The sequence below is a fragment of the Branchiostoma lanceolatum genome, chromosome 11 (genome assembly GCF_035083965.1).
Source record: "Branchiostoma lanceolatum isolate klBraLanc5 chromosome 11, klBraLanc5.hap2, whole genome shotgun sequence".
Taxonomy (NCBI): domain Eukaryota; kingdom Metazoa; phylum Chordata; class Leptocardii; order Amphioxiformes; family Branchiostomatidae; genus Branchiostoma; species Branchiostoma lanceolatum.
This window is the reverse complement of record NC_089732.1, coordinates 9,666,890-9,685,553: the sequence shown is the minus strand read 5'-3', so window position 1 is coordinate 9,685,553 and position 18,664 is coordinate 9,666,890. Positions and strand designations below refer to the sequence as shown.

At 39.5% G+C, this 18,664-nt stretch overlaps 1 protein-coding gene across 1 annotated transcript; it reads left to right on the top strand.

The window, feature by feature from the left end:
* Positions 1–701: 701 nt before the first annotated feature.
* LOC136444572 (uncharacterized protein C1orf87-like) lies at positions 702–14,094 on the top strand. Its single transcript, XM_066442183.1, has 9 exons — positions 702–846; positions 6,024–6,191; positions 6,580–6,697; positions 6,980–7,659; positions 7,966–8,140; positions 8,460–8,554; positions 9,031–9,217; positions 9,979–10,285; positions 12,550–14,094. The coding sequence occupies exons 2-9, from the start codon at positions 6,079–6,081 to the stop codon at positions 12,711–12,713; spliced, it is 1,839 nt and encodes a 612-aa protein (XP_066298280.1). The 5' UTR covers positions 702–846; positions 6,024–6,078; the 3' UTR covers positions 12,714–14,094.
* The last annotated feature ends 4,570 nt before the right edge of the window (positions 14,095–18,664 follow it).

The following is an 18,664-nucleotide window of genomic DNA, read 5'->3' as shown; positions in this document are numbered from 1 at the left end:
CTCAGTCATTTGAGTGAGGTTCATACTAGGCTAGCATAAGCGACATATAACTCTATGTTATATAGATGCAGATGGATAGATAGATAGCTAGAAAGATAGATCAATAGATAGCTAGACATGGATAGATCATTTATCGATAGACAGATAGATAGATAAACCGCTCGTTCTCATTTAAATGTACACATTTTGTAACTTCCGTTACCGTTTGAAGTAAGACGTTCCTGACATTAGGATATGCCACATATAAGGCGCCTACCTAGCTGTCGTTTTTGAAAGCCAGAAAAGTTTTAAGTCGTCATAAAAACGACAGTCCTAATGTCAGGAACGTCTTACTTCAAACGGTAAAGGAACGTACAGAATGTATACATTTAAATGAGAACGAGCGAAACAGACATAACGTTAGATACATGATAGGTAGATTGATTTCTGTTCCACAGGCCAAGACCTATCATGACAGCCATTCATAACTTTTGAACTCATTCGTCCACAAGCAATACAAAAGGCAACGAAATATGATCTCCTTAGGAAAGGTAAGAGCTAGAAATAGATTTTCTGTCTTTAACACAGCACCGCAACAAGCATATCATTAAAACATTTTCAAACATTTGACACCTGTATGAATGCATTGACCAAGGTCTCCCCGTGCGGTATTTGGTATGGTCCAGATCCCTCGTCTCTGATTGGTCGCCCCCCTTGAGCCTTTCCAACATGGCGGCCAGGTGAAGAAATGTTTGTTTCGTCCCTAAGTGTCACGGTCAGTGACTTCGTGTACGAAATCCTCCGACACTTACGGCCGTTTATCTAAAGGATTTCCTCCCAGGAAAACTCAACCTCAACCTGGACCAGGTAATGTTGACATTAGCTACTGTACACTCTGTTTAAACGGGGTGTCAATTCTGTGTTTGGATTTTTGATGGCTGTTTACGAATTGTAAACAAATCGCTGTGTGCTTTCTTGACCTAATTTTGATGTCTGTTTCGCGTCTTTTTTCCTTACGATATAAAAATCAGTTTATGCTGTTACGTAGAAGGCATCAGAAGGCTTGAAATTTGCGTAACACCGTCCACATGATTTATTATTGTCACGCCAAATTCTTTAAGTTTGTTTTGTTACACCAATTCTTTTCAAGATCACATGCATATTGACATAGAGTGTCCCTGTGACGATTTAAGGCTCCTTGATCTCTGCCAACATTCTTAAGATTTGTACTGTCTTGAGAAGCCCCTTAAGTGCCTACTAGGGCGAATGTTCCAAATCTGAAATTTTAAGCCTACAAGTCGTAGAGGTATGATTTTTAAGTATATGTATTATATTAGAATTATATATTCAATTAACCATTTTTTCCATCCTGGATACCGTTATCATGCCATATGGTTACTGTGTTTACGTGAAAATCCTTTCTCTGAACTTGGGAAAGAGCTTAACAACATAATTTACAGTCCCAGCTCAATAAAAATACACTAATTAAATTCCTAGGAGCTCTCATGTGGGTGATTTAAACAATTTCATTGTTGGTGCAATAAGCATTGTAATTATCTGATTGCACATGAGGCGTATTTCAACCTTTGTATGATGGCCGACCATAAATGACCCTAACAACCACAAACAACAAGCGACAAAGGAACTGCCCCAACAGGCTCCTTAAGTGAGCTTAACCTTCTACTCTAAGAGGGGGTTGAATGTGTTACTGGTCACCAAGTACTGTTTTTTGTGTGTAAGGCACTCGACATTGTAGTTAAGATTTGGCCTTCGACATTTGATATTCACTCCAGTGTGTGTGTCATGGGTGTCATAGTGTGGTGGTCACCAGTCTTGGAGAAGGCTTCAAGGTTAAAGGTAAAGCAGACCTGGCTGAGTCATCCTCAACTGAGGTGAAGCATGTTACTTTCTACTCCAGCTAGTACGTTGTTAAGTGCAGTTCAACTTGGCTATGGACGACATGTAATTTGGCCAAGCACACCGGGTCACCCCTATCTTTCTTGATAAGTGCAGAGGTTTGGCACTTGAAGCTCCCCTATACATGGGCATGCATGGGAAACTTCAAAACAATCTAATGTAAATGAATCTTTTTATGATTTTCAGTGTCAACGACAAGGGCGGGGCCATCATTTTTTAAAATGCTTTTAGCCTCAGATGTAGACTGGTACGGTGATCTATTTACATTGTTTTCACCTGCTTTACCTCACAACAGTTTAAGGAGGTGCTTCCCATGCTGAAGTGTGTGTTCAGCTGTTTGACGTAAGATAACTTACAAAAGTGGTGGTGACTTAATGTCAACCTTAAGCTGAGGCTCTAGAAGGGTTTATCATCATGATGGTATAGTTTGCACCTTATTGCTAAATTTTGTTAGCCTTAGGTAGCCATAATCATCTAAGTCAAATTATCAAAATCATAACTATTATTGGAAAAAAATAACATACTGAACTGTAATGTGTTAGACTTAAAGAAAGGCTGTATTTTTATGTTTTGATGTTTGGATGCCCCCATGCTGATCCTTGTTGTAGTTTCAAAAAGTGCAGAAGCGGTTTTAAGGTAAAGACGCAACGAGAGAGGCTTCCCTGTCGCCTAGCAACAAACCTGTTGCTCGGAGACACAACTTGGTTGTAACACGCAGGGTTTCAAACTGTTAGTCGGAAGCATTGTTTTTCGCATGTTACATGCTGACGTTTTATTCCTCAGGCAAGGTAGGTTTTTGTAACGTTATATTCTTAGGCATTAGGAAGGATGTTGTTCATTGGTAGAAACAGATGTGGCCTAGATGTAGATTTAGGATTTTTACCTTGAAATCTTGATTAAGTAATATAAGGTGAGTGTCTGGGATAGGGGCAAATTAGCTTGAGGAATAGATCTATTTTGAGTACAGTCTAGTTGCTACAATGTACCTTTTGCCTCTGCTTTACTTTGGTACAAAACCAGCTTTGCATGAAGTAGTTTGAGGCTAATGTCTTAAAATACTGGAAACCTGGTGTCCAGATTGTCATATTCCCAATGAAAGTTTGCCCGATTCCTCAATGCCACAAGCTTCCTTCATCAGAAGCCTTAACCGGAACCAAGGCTTTATCAAACCCTGGAGAACACCAAGACTACCAACAAGGCAGAAAGAGTCTTGCCGTGTACGGTGATCATACATTATTCATTCCTGACATTGATCGATAGTTCTTCTGGTTTAGTGTTCTTAATGGGAAGAGAAATTACAGTTTATTAGTGGTTCAAGCAACTGTAATTTAGGTATCATAAATTGCTGAACACAAATGGTTTGACAGATATGTAATTCAACTGTTGTTAACCTTTTCCATGCTTGTGGTATGTCTGTGCGGCCATTGCTTGGTTTATATGGCAGAGCTTGTAACAGCAATGCCTGAACAGATTAAATCAAATACTTTAAGAGAGAGAGTGGCTGAGAAAAATAGAGCAAAAAATATGGAAAAGAAGTTATGATCTGAGTAAATGTATTGCTTATTAGGCAGTCAGATGTAGTGCAATTATGATGAAGTATGAAATTATAATATTATCACAGGGAAAACAGTATATATTATGACTTTGTAATGTTAATCAAATATGCAGTTACTATATCCTGGGCTTGAAATACTAATTGGTGCTTTTGTGCACCAAAATTTGGAGCTGTGCACTGAGTTGTCTACCTGGATACTGTGTATATAGCATGTTCTTAACATTCAAGTGTCAGAAAAATTGTAAAACCTTTGTTGTGTTATTAGTGTTTAAGACTTTGAAGTTACAAATGTAGAATTTCAGATTCCAGCTTTGAAGAGAGGCAGTAAGGTTGTCGGTAGGATTTGCTACTAGTAACAATCTACTTTGTTCTATGTTGTACACCCAAAATGTTAGGTTAGGTGTGCCTATTCTCTGTATGAGTTTGAAGCCCTGATATCAGTGATAGTAGACATTTGAATTCTATGATACCTAAATTTTGAAACCAAAATAGATACATGTAATAATTTGACCGTTCATTCTACATGACTTGTACTTTCTTAGTGCCATAATAAGTCTTTGGCAATGACTATTACTAAGCCATTGACTCAAATGATTGAGTCATACATTATTCATAGTCTTTTATCCCATGTGCATACTACAGTCTGTACTGTAATTCTTGTTTTTTTTTAATGTAACTTAAATTTAGCTGATTTAACTGTCACTAGTCAACAGCTAAAATTTCATCATCGCAAATATTTGATCACTAATATTTGAGACAGTAATGTTTGTTCCCACTGTTAAAATTAAGTGCCGTGACCTACTCCATTTTCGCTATATTTTCCTGCCGCTATATTAAAGTGATTTATAGTACATAAGATATATACGTGTGTAAATGTATGATGTATTAGGCAGACAAGACTGAAAAGAATATTATTACACATAATCTAACTTTACATTTGAGAAAAAAATTATAAGAAGTTTGATGTTTGATGTTGATTTGAAGGTGAAGGTTCTTTATGCTATCAACTGCTCCCGGTACTATTTATATCCAGGCGGCAGTGAAAGAGAAGACAACTAACGGTCCCATGGAGTGCGTACTGTAAACAAACGTGTTTGTTTGCCTACACGTGTCCGCTAATACCACGCCAGTTTCCGCATGATGACGTCTATCAACTCCGTTTCTGTTGTACAACCAGCAAGTGCCGCTTTTTCTTTACACGGCGAATGAAGCTTCGAGCACGAAATGTTTTTGGTTCTAATACGCTGTCTAAATCAACCACACGTACAATCCAATACCATAGGATATCCAATTTTGTGGACAAATGCTACATAAACAGTTATTGTTTACAATTCTAGCCTACATGTTTGAAAGGATTCTTGTCTTAGGTCTTTTGGCATCTCATACACACATCTCAGTGGCATAGGTACAACAGAACATGCAATGGTTTTCCTGTGTGTGGGGTTAAGAGTCACAGTTGCAACAGTATCCTTTGGTAGGGTTTCTTACGGTTGGTTTCTCACCCATTGAAGTTGCCAGGTAGCGCCTTAAACAAGCAGGTGTCACGTCACATGGCTTTGTCCCCCTACATTGTGACCCTGCCAAAAAACTGTGTCTAGCAATTTGTCAATAACACGGCAAGATGTCCAGTAAGACACCTTTTGGATCTTTCCACGGATTCGTTAACTATGGTTTACTGAAATTTTGGTAGGTATTCTGTCATTGTTCTTTGTTTTTCCCATGTTCAAGTACAGTGATGCCTGTAAGCGTACACTGAGCAAAGAGTCATTTGATGTGTTTTTAACTGAGTCTCTAAACATGCGTATAGACTGGTTCACGGTCTGAATTTGAATGGTAGGAGGTATAAGAGGTTATAACATACTCATTGCAGTAGTGGTACTGGTTTAACTGCTATACAAAAAAGACTAAACTTAACACAACCATAACTACAAAGAATTTGGGAAAAGTCCCAATTTCTTGATGAGAAGGTTCCAAAGCTGCCAGTTGCACTGCCACAAAGCCACCATATGCCAGCCTTTGCCAGGTTACTTTCAATCTATTTTCCCAAGGACACTCAATCTTTATTTCAAGCAGATCTACATGAAGTGTCTTGATTGGCACACACAGATATAACTATGATGTAGAAGCTTCAGAGAGTTGTACTGTCACAAACTTACCATACCAAGGAAGGAGTCTGATCCTAGAGTCGTATTATTCCTCACTATTTATAGATTGTTACAAATTAAATGATTATAGTTTTGCACACACAGATGTTGTTATCATAAATTGTGATGTAGAATATTCAGAGACACTGAGTTATGTACTGTCATTAAGCCACCATCTCAAGATGTTTTCTCCTAAAGTCAATTCCTAATACTACAATTTTGTTTGATTGTTACAAATGAATTGATTATAGTTTTTGCACACACAGACAAATTACTATGATCTAGAAGCTTCAGAGACAAGAGTTGCACCGTCACAAAGCCACCAAGCCTTCTGCTCCTTAAGTAATTTTTATTTCTTATAATATCATAGTATAGTATTCATAGTTGATTGTTACAAATGAAATAATTATAGTTTTGCACACACAGATATGTTGCTATGATGTAGAAGCTTCAGAGACCATTGTACCGTGTCACAAAGCCACCATGTCCATGGCGAGGAATGCGCCGTTCGGTACGGATGACACACCGGAGATCGAGGTCAAGATCATCGGCAGCAAACGGGTTCAGGTGCTGCGGGACAAAACGAAAAAACATGGGTAAAACATTCAGATGTCTTTGATTAGGCCTAGGAAAATTAATATAATTTATAGTGTTTCTCAGGGATTATTGTTTTTTCCTTCTGATTTCGGCCGAGGTGATTGAAACAAATACTGTTTGACAATGTAAAATTGAAATGCATGAGGATTGACATCAGTATTTTCAACATCTCAACATTTAAGTATTCAGAATACACATTGTACAAGCACAATTTTCTATTGCAAGTCAGGAATGAGGAAAACATGTACACCATTTTAAACCTTTTTCTAAGCTCCTGAACATGGTTGCTGTTGTACTGTATTTTCTAAAAGAATATGAACATTAATCCCACATAAGTAAATGTAATATAAGTTAAAATAAGTGACTTCAGGACTGATTTTGTTGCAGGAACCCCCTGTTGGCCCCCCTGCCTGACAGCCCGTCTCTCCTGACACAGCCTCTCTACAAGGAGTACGAAAACCTGAGCAGCTCGCACATCAAACAGGGCTATACCACTACAGATCAGGTACATACAGGGCAGGGGATACCACTGATAAAGATATCCAACATGGCTTAGTAATACCACTGACTACAATTTGCACCAATCTATCATGCAGCAAGAAAATGCTGATGTTTTGAAAATGTTTACATTTTGATTCGTAAGTGGATAGCCAGATGGATTTTAATGAATGTGATTGACATATTGTCTTTGTATAGTTACAAGATGTCAAAGGTGGGAAAAGATTGTACACTGCACAGAAATCAATAAGGAGAGGTAAAATTGAAAGTTTTTCCTTCTGTTTTCCAGCATGAACGGGCCAAGTTAGTTCCCTCCCAGACTGCCCAGGCTGACAAGAGCAACTCCCAGTTACATGGAACCAACAACCTCAAGGTCAGCTCCAAGGTCTTACCCCCCATCAGTCGCTCCAGCACCAGCTCCGATGGCTCCGGAGGTGGTCAAAGCTCCATCCTGGGAGAAGACCCCACCATCGCAAACCAACTCCACAAGATACTCAAGAAATACGACTCCAAGAAATTCAAAGACATGTACGTGGAACTTGTGGGATACGACTGCAACCTTACCGGCTACGTCAACCAGTCGCAGCTGAATCTGGTGTGTCTACGGCACCAGCTTCCGCTCTCGGGATCGACGCTGCAGATTATGTTCTCGCGGTTTGCGTCGACGGAGGACGAGGAGAGTATAAACTACGAAAAGCTGTTGCAGTTCCTCTCAGCTGCACAGCAGAACAAGCCAGTGAAACAATCAACGCTATCAGCCACGGTTGAGAAGTTTGTAGGGGGAGGGGGGGACAGCACAAGCTCCTCTCAGAAATCAAAGGCTGGGAGTCAGACTGCTCCAGAGCTGCGGATCAGGCAGAAGTCACACATGCAGGAAAACATCCTAATGAGCCCTGGATCCGGGCTAACCAGTCCCAGTATCAGTCTCCCACAGACAACCTCTACAATAGATGGGCTAAAGCCAGAAAGGTAAAAATAGCCATGTGCATGAAAAATGTGCAAATGATAAAAATATGATTCCCGAGGGTTTTGACAACTTAGATTTAAGTTTTAAAAGATACGGAACTTATCAAAGTCTCGTACATTTTAAAGCGAGAAAGATGGAAAATTTTGGATAATATTTCTTAGATTTTGGAAGTACAGTATTTTCAAACATAGAACTTACATGCATGCACTAAGATTATACATAGCATAATGTAGCATTGTGTGATGAAGGTTGAACAACTTTTTTTGTGTGTAGAGATGTAGAAACAAACCCTGTCTGTATTCCTATAGCCCTGTTGCAAGACACCGCACGGGGAGCTTCTCCGACCGCGAGGCTGCGAAACTCGTCCACTTGTTAGAAAACCAGTTCACGGCCTTAGAAGCAGAAGACCTTGACCTTCAGGCTGTCAGGAACACCTTTGAGGAAGTGGACAGACAGAGGGCGGGCATGTTGTCACGGAAACAGGTGTTTACTTGTTATTTATCTAATTGTATCAAGATTTACCACATTTGTGGAAAGGTTGACATAGTAGACGATTATCACCTTTTAAATTGAAATATCAACCCAGAGACAAGACTGTAAGGTTTGCTACTCTTTTCAACTGTTATCAGATGTCAATTGAAATAGTGCGTGTCCTTCCATATTGTATCATTTCATTAAATTCATACTAAGTCTTGTCAAGATATTTAACTTTACACTTCATATTAAAGAACATTTTTCTCCTGTCCATTGTGTTTCCTTGGAAACTGATCATGACCAGTGTTCTTCTGATTGATGTTTGCAGCTGGAAGATGTAGTGGTGAAACACAGACTGCCGATCCAAGGGTCCCTCATGGAGAAACTACTGAAGAGATGTGAGGTGGAGGCTGGGCTCTTCAGGTAGGAACATTATTAGTTATGTCCCATTCATTATGACTATGTGTAATGCAATTGTATTTTAACTTACGTATTTTACAAAGTCTTTTTGATTGAAACTGATACAGTCAAAACTGCCCAAGAAGACCACTCATCAGGGAAGCAATAAAATCTGTCTAGATGTGGACAGGTGGTTGCTAGTGACAGGATTCTCCATGCTTGTGTCAATGGAAAAAAAAATTGTCTAAGGCACTACCAAAAAAGTGGTCACATTGACCAGGTGGTACTTACATGTATGTAAAGGTGTATCTTATACAGGTTTGACTCTTAATTCCTGAATATTTTTAATGAGTGTTAATTTTCTTGCCAGTAGTAGATATGATTGATACAACTACCGGTAGTGTTTGGTCTAAAAAATCAAACTGTACATGAAAAAACTGATATAATCATATTATGGCTTGGAACACAGTTATACTAAACTCTGACACCTTTCCCTGTAGCTGGAAAACCCTTGTGGATTTTCTGGAGCGTGTAAAACCCTTGGACATCCCCTCCAAGCAGAAGCAGGGTGTGAAGAGACCAGGGACGTGGCCTCGGAACAAGCACAACGCAGAGAAGTTCCTCCCTCCATCAGTCTCTCCTGAAGTACCCAAACCTCCCCCATGGGAAACTAGGAAACCCCTGGAGGTGGGATTACATGTAGATACAAATGACACAACCAAGTGTTTTATTCCACCAATGTTAAGGTGACCATCTGTCACCTTCGGAATTAAAGTCAGGGCAGTTCTGACTGATTCACATTGCACTGCAGCATAGGTGACCGCATTGTAGATACTGCATTGACTGTACCTGTATATATGTACTAAATACTTAATACGCAAGAACCCGTCAGAATTGCCCTGTGGAAGGTGACAGTTGGTCAACAAAACGTCAGTCGATTAAAACACTTGGTTGTGTTCAAAGATCCCTTTTATTCAGTGACTTACATGTACTATCCTGGTATTCACCAACCTGATGAAAATATTTACGGAAATCTAATACCTTTGTGTATGCAGTGTATATAATGGCTTGGTTTGTGAACAAGATTACTCAAAAGCCTGTAAGAGGATTTTCACTTTATTGATAGGTCTAAGGAACAAGATGGGGACAATTGATGTTTGATCTGTTTACTAGATATTTTCTGGAGGATTCTGTACTATTGTAAGAGAAGGCTATATTCTCACCAGCTTAATGTCAAATGCAGCCAACAGACTTTTAAATCGAATAAACATAAATGACATTTAGAGGTAAAGTTATGGTGGAAGTCATGCTGTCGTTGTCAGCTTATGAAGTGAAGTACAACAGTGCAAATAATGTACAAAACACCGTTGGCTTTTTTTTTCAATGTTAATGTTTCCTTAAGTTTGATTACTATGAACTCATTGATGCTGTTGTGTTGTGTTTAACAGAGGTTGGAGAAACGGCCGACCCAGCTGAGCCCTGAAGAGCCACAGATCGAGAGAATCTCACACACCGGCAACACCAGTACCCCCTCCAGCTCCGGTAGACTCTCCCATGGAACCAACGAGGACGAGATGTCTCCCAGGAACTCCCTGGAGGATTCCCAGCGCGATCTGGACAAGCTGATCCTGGCGGCGAGGGAGAAGCAGAGAGCGCGGGGGAAGGCGGCCATGCACCTGGAGGAAGGAGAGGACTGGGATCAGCGCTTCTTACACCTGGCCAAAGCACTCTTCAACTGTGATGAGCTGGGATCAGGTCAGGATATACTTCATCTTTATCTAATCTATCTTACACCTGGACAAGGTAGTAACTCTTCAACTGTGATGAGCTGGGACCAGGTCAGGATTTACTTCATCTTCATATAATCTATCTTACACCTGGACAAGGTAGTAACTCTTCAACTGTGATGAGCTGGGACCAGGTCAGGATTTACTTCATTCTGTATCTAATATTTCTTACACCTGGACAAGGTAGTAACTCTTCAACTGTGATGAGCTGGGACCAGGTCAGGATTTACTTCATCTTCATATAATCTATCTTACACCTGGACAAGGTAGTAACTCTTCAACTGTGATGAGCTGGGATCAGGTCAGGATTTACTTCATTCTGTATCTAATCTTTCTTACACCTGGACAAGGTAGTAACTCTTCAACTGTGATGAGCTGGGATCAGGTCAGGATTTACTTCATTCTGTATCTAATATTTCTTACACCTGGCCAAGGTAGTACCGTAAAATCCCTATTTACGTACGCACTTTTTAAACTTTTCAAGTCGCAAACAGGTGCTCCAGGCAGACGCCAAAGTCGGGGTGCGTACGTTAGGAGGGGTTCTTCCTCGGAAAAATTGCATATCAGCATGACAGTACGGTACATCTTCATGCAAATGAAGTGTGGAATGCTACCACACAGTCAATCAGTAATAAAGAATAAATAATACATATATTTAAATTGTTTGACATTTTCTACCCAGAAACATTTTCTCAGTAATCTTTTAAGTTGGTAAACATCATTGAAAGGATGATCATGTCAACCTCTAACTATCCACAGAAATGCTGGAGAGAGGGTGCGTATGTTAGGAGGGTTTTTTCCCTGAACGTTTCAACTCACTGAGTCAGGCCCGCAATCGTCCCCAAATCGGGGGTGCGTACGTTAGGAGGGGTGCGTACGTAAATAGGAATTTTACGGTAACTCTTCACCTGTGATGAGCTGGGATCAGGTCAGGATTTACTTCATCTTTATATAATCTATCTTACACCTGGACAAGGTAGTAACTCTTCAACTGTGATGAACTGGGATCAGGTCAGGATGTACTTCATCTTTATATAATCTATCTTACACCTGGACAAGGTAGTAACTCTTCAACTGTGATGAGCTGGGATCAGGTCAGGATTTACTTCATCTTTATATAATCTATCTTACACCTGGACAAGGTAATAACTCTTCAACTGTGATGAGCTGGGACCAGGTCAGGATTTACTTCATCTTTATATAATCTATCTTACACCTGGACAAGGTAGTAACTCTTCACCTGTGATGAGCTGGGATCAGGTCAGGATTTACTTCATCTTTATATAATCTATCTTACACCTGGACAAGGTAGTAACTCTTCACCTGTGATGAGCTGGGATCAGGTCAGGATTTACTTCATCTTTATATAATCTATCTTACACCTGGACAAGGTAGTAACTCTTCAACTGTGATGAGCTGGGACCAGGTCAGGATTTACTTCATCTTCATATAATCTATCTTACACCTGGACAAGGTAATAACTCTTCAACTGTGATGAGCTGGGATCAGGTCAGGATTTACTTCATTCTGTATCTAATCTTTCTTACACCTGGACAAGGTAGTAACTCTTCAACTGTGATGAGCTGGGATCAGGTCAGGATTTACTTCATTCTGTATCTAATCTTTCTTACACCTGGACAAGGCACTGTTCAACTGTGATGAGCTGGGATCAGGTCAGGATTTACTTCAGTTTTCATCTAATAACACATATTAAGCTTATGATAAACCTTACTCTACCCAAGGAGGTTTTCTCTACCTTAGCCCTTTCACTCTTGAGCGTATATTAACGTCCGTATGAGCAAGGAGGTTTTATAACCTCCTTGGTATGAGTTGCATATTGACATTTTTTGGCTTAAGTAAAGTTTGCGGGAAGGAAGCTGTTTTTAACTTTGAATCACCATTGTGTAGTTTGGTTATCAAATCGAAAAAATGTTTCTGTCGGCCACAAATTTTACATTAGACAAAAAATGTGAATAAGCAACTCATACAGACTTGAATATACACGCATGTGTAAACAGGCCCTTATCAGCTGTTTAGAAAGGAATTGTATGGATTGATTTCAGAGATAGAAATTAACATATGATATATAGAATCAATTATACTTGAAAAATTTCAGCTACATGTACCTACATTAATAAAAGGGATTCAAGGGAGAACTTTATTACACTGCCCTTGTAAATCAACAATCTCATTTTTGAATTACACCTTTATCTGTTCCTTCTGCTGTTTAAGGTTTCTTGGAGCTTCTTGAAGCCAAGAGGCTGGTGAGAAACTACAACCTGATCTACAACCTGGGATTTGAAGACGCCCGCATCGAAAACACGCTGACACAATGTTCCGCTGACGGAAAGGTTGCTCTAGAACCTCTCATCCAATCACTGAGAGTTAAACTGTGATGGAGAGCTTAAAATCAAAATAAATATCATCTGGACCAACAAACATCATTGCCTAATTGGAAATCTTGAATTTTAAAACTTTAACTTTGAGCTTCTCATGTTTTTCTTGCTAACGTTTCAAACCATAGAATCGTATAACCCTATTTATGTTAACACATTTTGCGATACAGATGATTTTATGAGATGCCCCGGTTTTCACGTCAATGCTGCTCTATTAGTTATGAGTAGATTTTAGGCCATTTAGATAAACGAGTTCCTTATAAGCATGCATGCATGTATAATTAATTGACTATAAGGAATCTGACACAGAACCTATTCAAGGCATCAGAAAAATATTTGGGCAAGGAAGTTTTGTGTGCATAAGATTGTGCCATTGTTTCTGGTAATATTATTTTCATTTCCAAGACAAATGTTTGTACAATGGTTACCTTCATTATGCTGCGGCAACTGTCTACCATGTCATACTCAGTAACTAGTATACATTTACCATGTATTTGTTGTGTACTGGGAAAGCCTTCTAAAATGGCTGTGCTTGCATTTGTGTACAGTAAAGGATTGATCTCTTCTTTGTAAGAATCTTGCAAGAGTACAGCACCATACATTTCCTGCATTTGTTTTTGCTTGTGTCAGCACTATTACTACAGTACCATGTTTAAAGTGATGTCATTTGTGCTGCAAGATGCTATTGAGTAAGAACAAAAATAAGGAAAGCCACAAGATGCCACAGAACAAAGTCTTGAGGAGTATTTTTCTTACACTATCATGTTGCTCTTTTTTGTTTGCCATATGTGTTCTTGTTGTGCATACCCATGTTGCACAGTTAAAGCAAGTTTGCTGTTATCTGTAAAGTGGTTCTTCTTGTAATGTATGAAGTGTATATAGTGGCATAGGCTTATACTACAAATAATGTTTTACGTTGTATAGGATTGATATGTACAATTGTGTCAGTTTGACATGTGGAGTGAATCAGGAAGGACAATTAGTGTGTAAATTGTTGGGAACAACAAGTTTTATTTGGAACATAAAAGGAAACTCAGCAATGCACAATTTTAGCTTAGTTGAGGAAGAAAAATTTATTTGGCTTAAGATTTTGATTGAGATATTATTACAATGTTTAACATGGGTTTTAACACAGACATATCAAGATTAATAATAATAGCTTTGCATACCCCTTGTATTGTATAACAAACTGTAAGATATATTTTGTCTTGATTTGTTAATTTCTTGATGCATTAGTTTACATGTTATGTCATATGTCATGTCCAGTCATTTCTGTAAATTTGTAAAAAGAAAAGTACTGCTATATTTGTGGAGCACAAAGCACTGAGATTTAATGTTTAATTGTTTAACACATTGTAATACAGAGTCTTTCTACTACTTATGACATTGTCGGGCTGTTATGTTTTAAGAATGAATGAATGAAAGAATGAATGAATAACTTTATCTGCATGAATGGGTGTATAATGCAAATCTTATTATCAAATTTAGTATCATGACCAGCCAGGGTATGAGGCCTTGTTTATATGACGCCGTCAAAGTAACCATTATAATATCAAGAGTACGGTTTCTGCAGTACATGCATGTTTCTGCAGTACATGCATGTTAGATTAGCGCTCATTTATCGTCATTACAATTCAGTCAACGGTTCAAAACAAGAGACACTCTACGGCTGACTGAAGTACTGCAACCAAAGCCTCGCCCGTTCCTGCCGCTGCAAGGTCCAAAATCTTATCTGCAGTCGGCACGGTTCAAAAGAGACGCCATACGGCTGGTTGCAGTACTGCAATTCAAGCTCTTAGCAAACCCGTCCATTTCACACCGTTACAGCACCATAACATGGTATTGACGCTAAAAGCGATACAAGACAAGGATACTGCGTGGTGTTACCTGAGTATCCAAGCTCTCTTTTGGCCACAGGAAAAGAATTCGCGATTACGAGTGTTCAGGCTTTCTAGATCGACAATCGGTTATATTGTGGTGCTTTGATATAATTTGGATAATCAGGGCAAAGAATTGACCTTTCTCATGAGACCTGTGTAGAGAAGAAGGTCAAAGTTTAAACTTATTAAACTTATTATGTCCTGATGAAACTGCTAAATCGTCCAGCACAGTATAGCCGATTGTCGATCTAAAAGATAAGAGACTTTCCTGTGATCGATATCTTCCCTATTGGCACATAGAAAAGAGCTAAATGTAGTATCGCGGGTTAGCACAACTATTTGCATCAGTTTTGGACATTGTAGCGGCTTGAACGAACGAGAGTTCTAAGAGTTTGGTTGCAGTACTGCAATCAGCCGTAGGGTGTCTCTTCTTTTCAACCGTGCTGACTACGCCTGGTTCGCGCCAGTTTTGCATCGTAGACGGCTGGAAGCGTCTGCGAAAACAGGCTTCAACAGTTTTGTGGCTGCTTTAGGACATGTTTCAGGTAGGTAACTACCATTGGTATTACGTGGAGACCCATGTCATTTTATATTCAGCACGCACTTTGCTATATTTCGCCATTTCCTTTGCGTCTCTGTGTCTAAATTGCCCACCGTTCTTCACGTAACTGAAACGGACCCCCCCCCCAATGACAACATGTAGTCATTGAGAATACTAAAATCTCCATGGTAAATGCCAGAAACATAACAATACATGTGATATAAGGCAGTTAGAAGGAAGGGCGGAGGTAGTGTGTGCTTGAAAACGTGTCCCTCCAGGGCGAGTTTCTTGGAAGTCGCGGCGTTTGGAACCGCCACACGACGGGCACAACAACTCCTCTTGCCTTTCGTAGTCAAGAGTAAAGATCTGAATTAGAATAATTCGTTTTACACTGTAGTTGAATATATTTATGAATGGAATGTTACCATGATTTTTGACCTCGCCAAAAATCCAGTCCATCAAACGGCTCCTCCCAGCGCCCAGAGTTATATTGCATCGTTAGGTACTGCACACACCTTATAGCTTTTTGATTGGAATATTTGATGAACTGAAAGATAAACAAACAAAAACACCGTTGCTTTTGTTCAAGATCTTCTTGCTACAGAAAATAGGTTTGAAACTTGGATGTAATAGCCCTTCAGAACGTACGATCTACAGGAAATGTACACTCGCTCACTTCTACAGGTGAAATGTGAGGGAAATATATCATTTATGACCCATTATCCTATTGTTTTGTTTGTAAAATGTTCTCAATAGTGTCATTCCATAATTTTAAATTGTGGTATTTTGAAAATTATGGTCAAATAAGCCTGAAAAATTAAAGCCCCTTTGCGAGCCTTTCGCAGTTTGCCCATTCCCGAAAATACCGAAATTTGGCAATTTGACGGTCGTCTTAGATACTTTTCTGGTCGCGGCCGGGAGGGGTACTGCAGATTAGGCTCTGATAGGGTATGTCGTTTAGTATTGAAATTATGAAAACATACAAGATGCTAGGCTTAAAGCCAGTGAACGCATTCCCAAACAGGTCGAGATGTCTTCAGACATATTCATAATTACTTTTAAGACTTTCATAATCACGAGTTGACATATGAAGGACCGGTCTTCATGTGCAGGCGTGAGCTCATATCACGCTAGTCGAAGCGCCGCCTATATTCATGCCTGCCTCACTTTTTGTCCGTAATAAGTTGTTATATATGTTATTTTATGCATTTTGTATGACATATATGTATGTTGATTATAAACTTATGCCATAGAACTAGTTTATCACAGTAGTTCAGTGACTTTTGCTGCTGGAATACTGATGTTGCACTGATGTTTCATAAACAAGACTCCATATCAGACCACGAACAAAACTTCAAGGGTCACAAACCTTGAAGAGAGCTACTCCAGGCCTACGGTATGACAATGCAAGGGTACGCTGTACTTATGGAACGGTAGCTACCAAGCGCCGTCAGTCTAGTACTGTAGCCCAGACAGGATGGCTACTGTTTGCTCTTTGTCTCGAAGATTGTTGGCTCCTTTAAGGAAGCTCAAAACTACATCATGACCAAAGAATATATACATAATCATATAATTTAACTATCATCACATAAAGACATATTACAAAGCGATCATATCTTGTTTATCTTTTTTTATACTCACTGTCGTGGGGGTAGTAGATTTAAGACAACTTCTCCCTTAATCAAGGAAACAACCTATCTTTAACCATAGCCATCTTGCACTAGGCTTACACTGAAAGCACAACATAGCCAAAACTTATCACGCCTCATGCTCGCAATAGCTCTCTATGTCTTTAATATCTGTGACTCTGAAAGTTTTGTTTGTGGTCTGATATGGTGCCTTGTTTATGAAACATCAGTATTCCAGCAACAAAAGTCACTAAATTACACCAATAAACTATTTCTATGTTATCGGCACATCATGATGTAGAACATTTTGCATGTACAATTCATTTTCCTGATAACGCAACTTCATGTCTTAGCTACCAGCATATCACATGAATAGATTATGATAATACGCACCATAGCATTCACCGTTGCAGCATATGTCACTAAACACCTTGCAGCATTTTGAAAGGAAATTGGATCTATTGATCAATAAACAGACATGAGCACCGTTTCATTTGTTCCACGTCTCCTTGTTTCATAGATTAGGATTGAACTTGGAAGTGGTAGCCTTTCAGAAAGTGACTATTTGCAGGAAATGCACACTTTACTGCGTCTATTGGTGAAATGCAAAGGAAGCATGTAATCAATGACGTCATTTCCTATCGTATTTTTGGCGAAATGTCTAAAATATCACAATACTTTGTTTTACATGGTCGCAGTTTCAAGTTCAAGGTTAGACAAGCCTCAAAACGTCAAACCCCTTTGCGAGTCTTTAGCGATTTCCCCATTCCCGAAAAGACCAAAATTTGACAATTTGACGGTCTCCTTTGTGACTTTTCGTGATACGGACGGGAGCGGTACTGCAGATTAGGCTATGATAGGGTATGTAATCCCCACTTGTAACATGTGAAAATCTAGAAGGCCATAGGCATAAGGCCAGCGAAAACGTTCCCAAATAGTTCCGGACATCTTTACATACCCATAAAATGACATTTAGGACACAAGATGACATGCAAAGGATCGATTTTGGGCTCCGCGCGACGAGTCCATGTAACACCATGTCCGCCAGTCGAAGCGCCACCTACATTCATGTTTTCATCATATCTTGTACCTATTGAGTAGGTTAAGGATATATGAGGACATCATTCGTTTTCCCGTAACAGCTTTTGAGTTTCACCCAACTTTCTACCTGCTTATTTGAGGTAAGGGACTGTCATCGAGGCCCTATTGTCATTCAAAAAACATTACGATCCTTCACCACAACATCTGCTTGGAGACCGTAGCCGAAATCTCAAAGCAGATGTAAAGATATGTAAGGGTACTTAGGAGCAGGCGGACAGTTACGCTTAACGAAACCGTTCATCAGTTTATATAATTAACTGTAACATCCAGATAGCAGACCACAGCATGATTTGACAAGGACATACGATCATGTTTACAATCTTCCTCCTAATGAAAGATTAATGATAGGGAATTTACAGTAATGTAAGAGTGGATAAACTGACGAATAGCTGAAGACTAACTGTCCTTACATATCTTTACATCTGCTTAGAGGTTTCGGCTACGGTCTCCAAGCAGATGTTGGAGTGAAATATTGTTCTGTTTTTCGAGTGACAGCCGGGCCTCTCGGACAGTCCTTGACCCCATATAAGCAGGTGAGAAGTTGGGTAAAAGGCAAAAGTTGTTAAGGGAAAACGGAAGATGTCCACATATATCCTTAACTTACTCAATACGTACAAGATATGATGAAAACATGAATGTAGGCGGCGCTTCGACCGGCGGACATGGTGTTACATGGGCTCCTCGCGCGCTGCCTCCAAATCGATCCTTTTTTACGTCAACTAGTGTCTTAAATGCCACTCGATAGGTATGTAAAGATCTAGAAGTATTTTGGGAAAGTTTTCACTGGCCTTATGCCTACTA

Excerpts from the sequence above, each read along its gene's own strand:
- LOC136444572 (XM_066442183.1), top strand. The coding sequence starts at position 6,079 with ATGTCCATGGCGAGGAATGCGCCGTTCGGTACGGATGACACACCGGAG. Across the intron at positions 7,660-7,965 it reads GATGGGCTAAAGCCAGAAAG|CCCTGTTGCAAGACACCGCA; the intron begins GTAAAAATAGCC and ends GTATTCCTATAG. Across the intron at positions 8,141-8,459 it reads GCATGTTGTCACGGAAACAG|CTGGAAGATGTAGTGGTGAA; the intron begins GTGTTTACTTGT and ends TGATGTTTGCAG.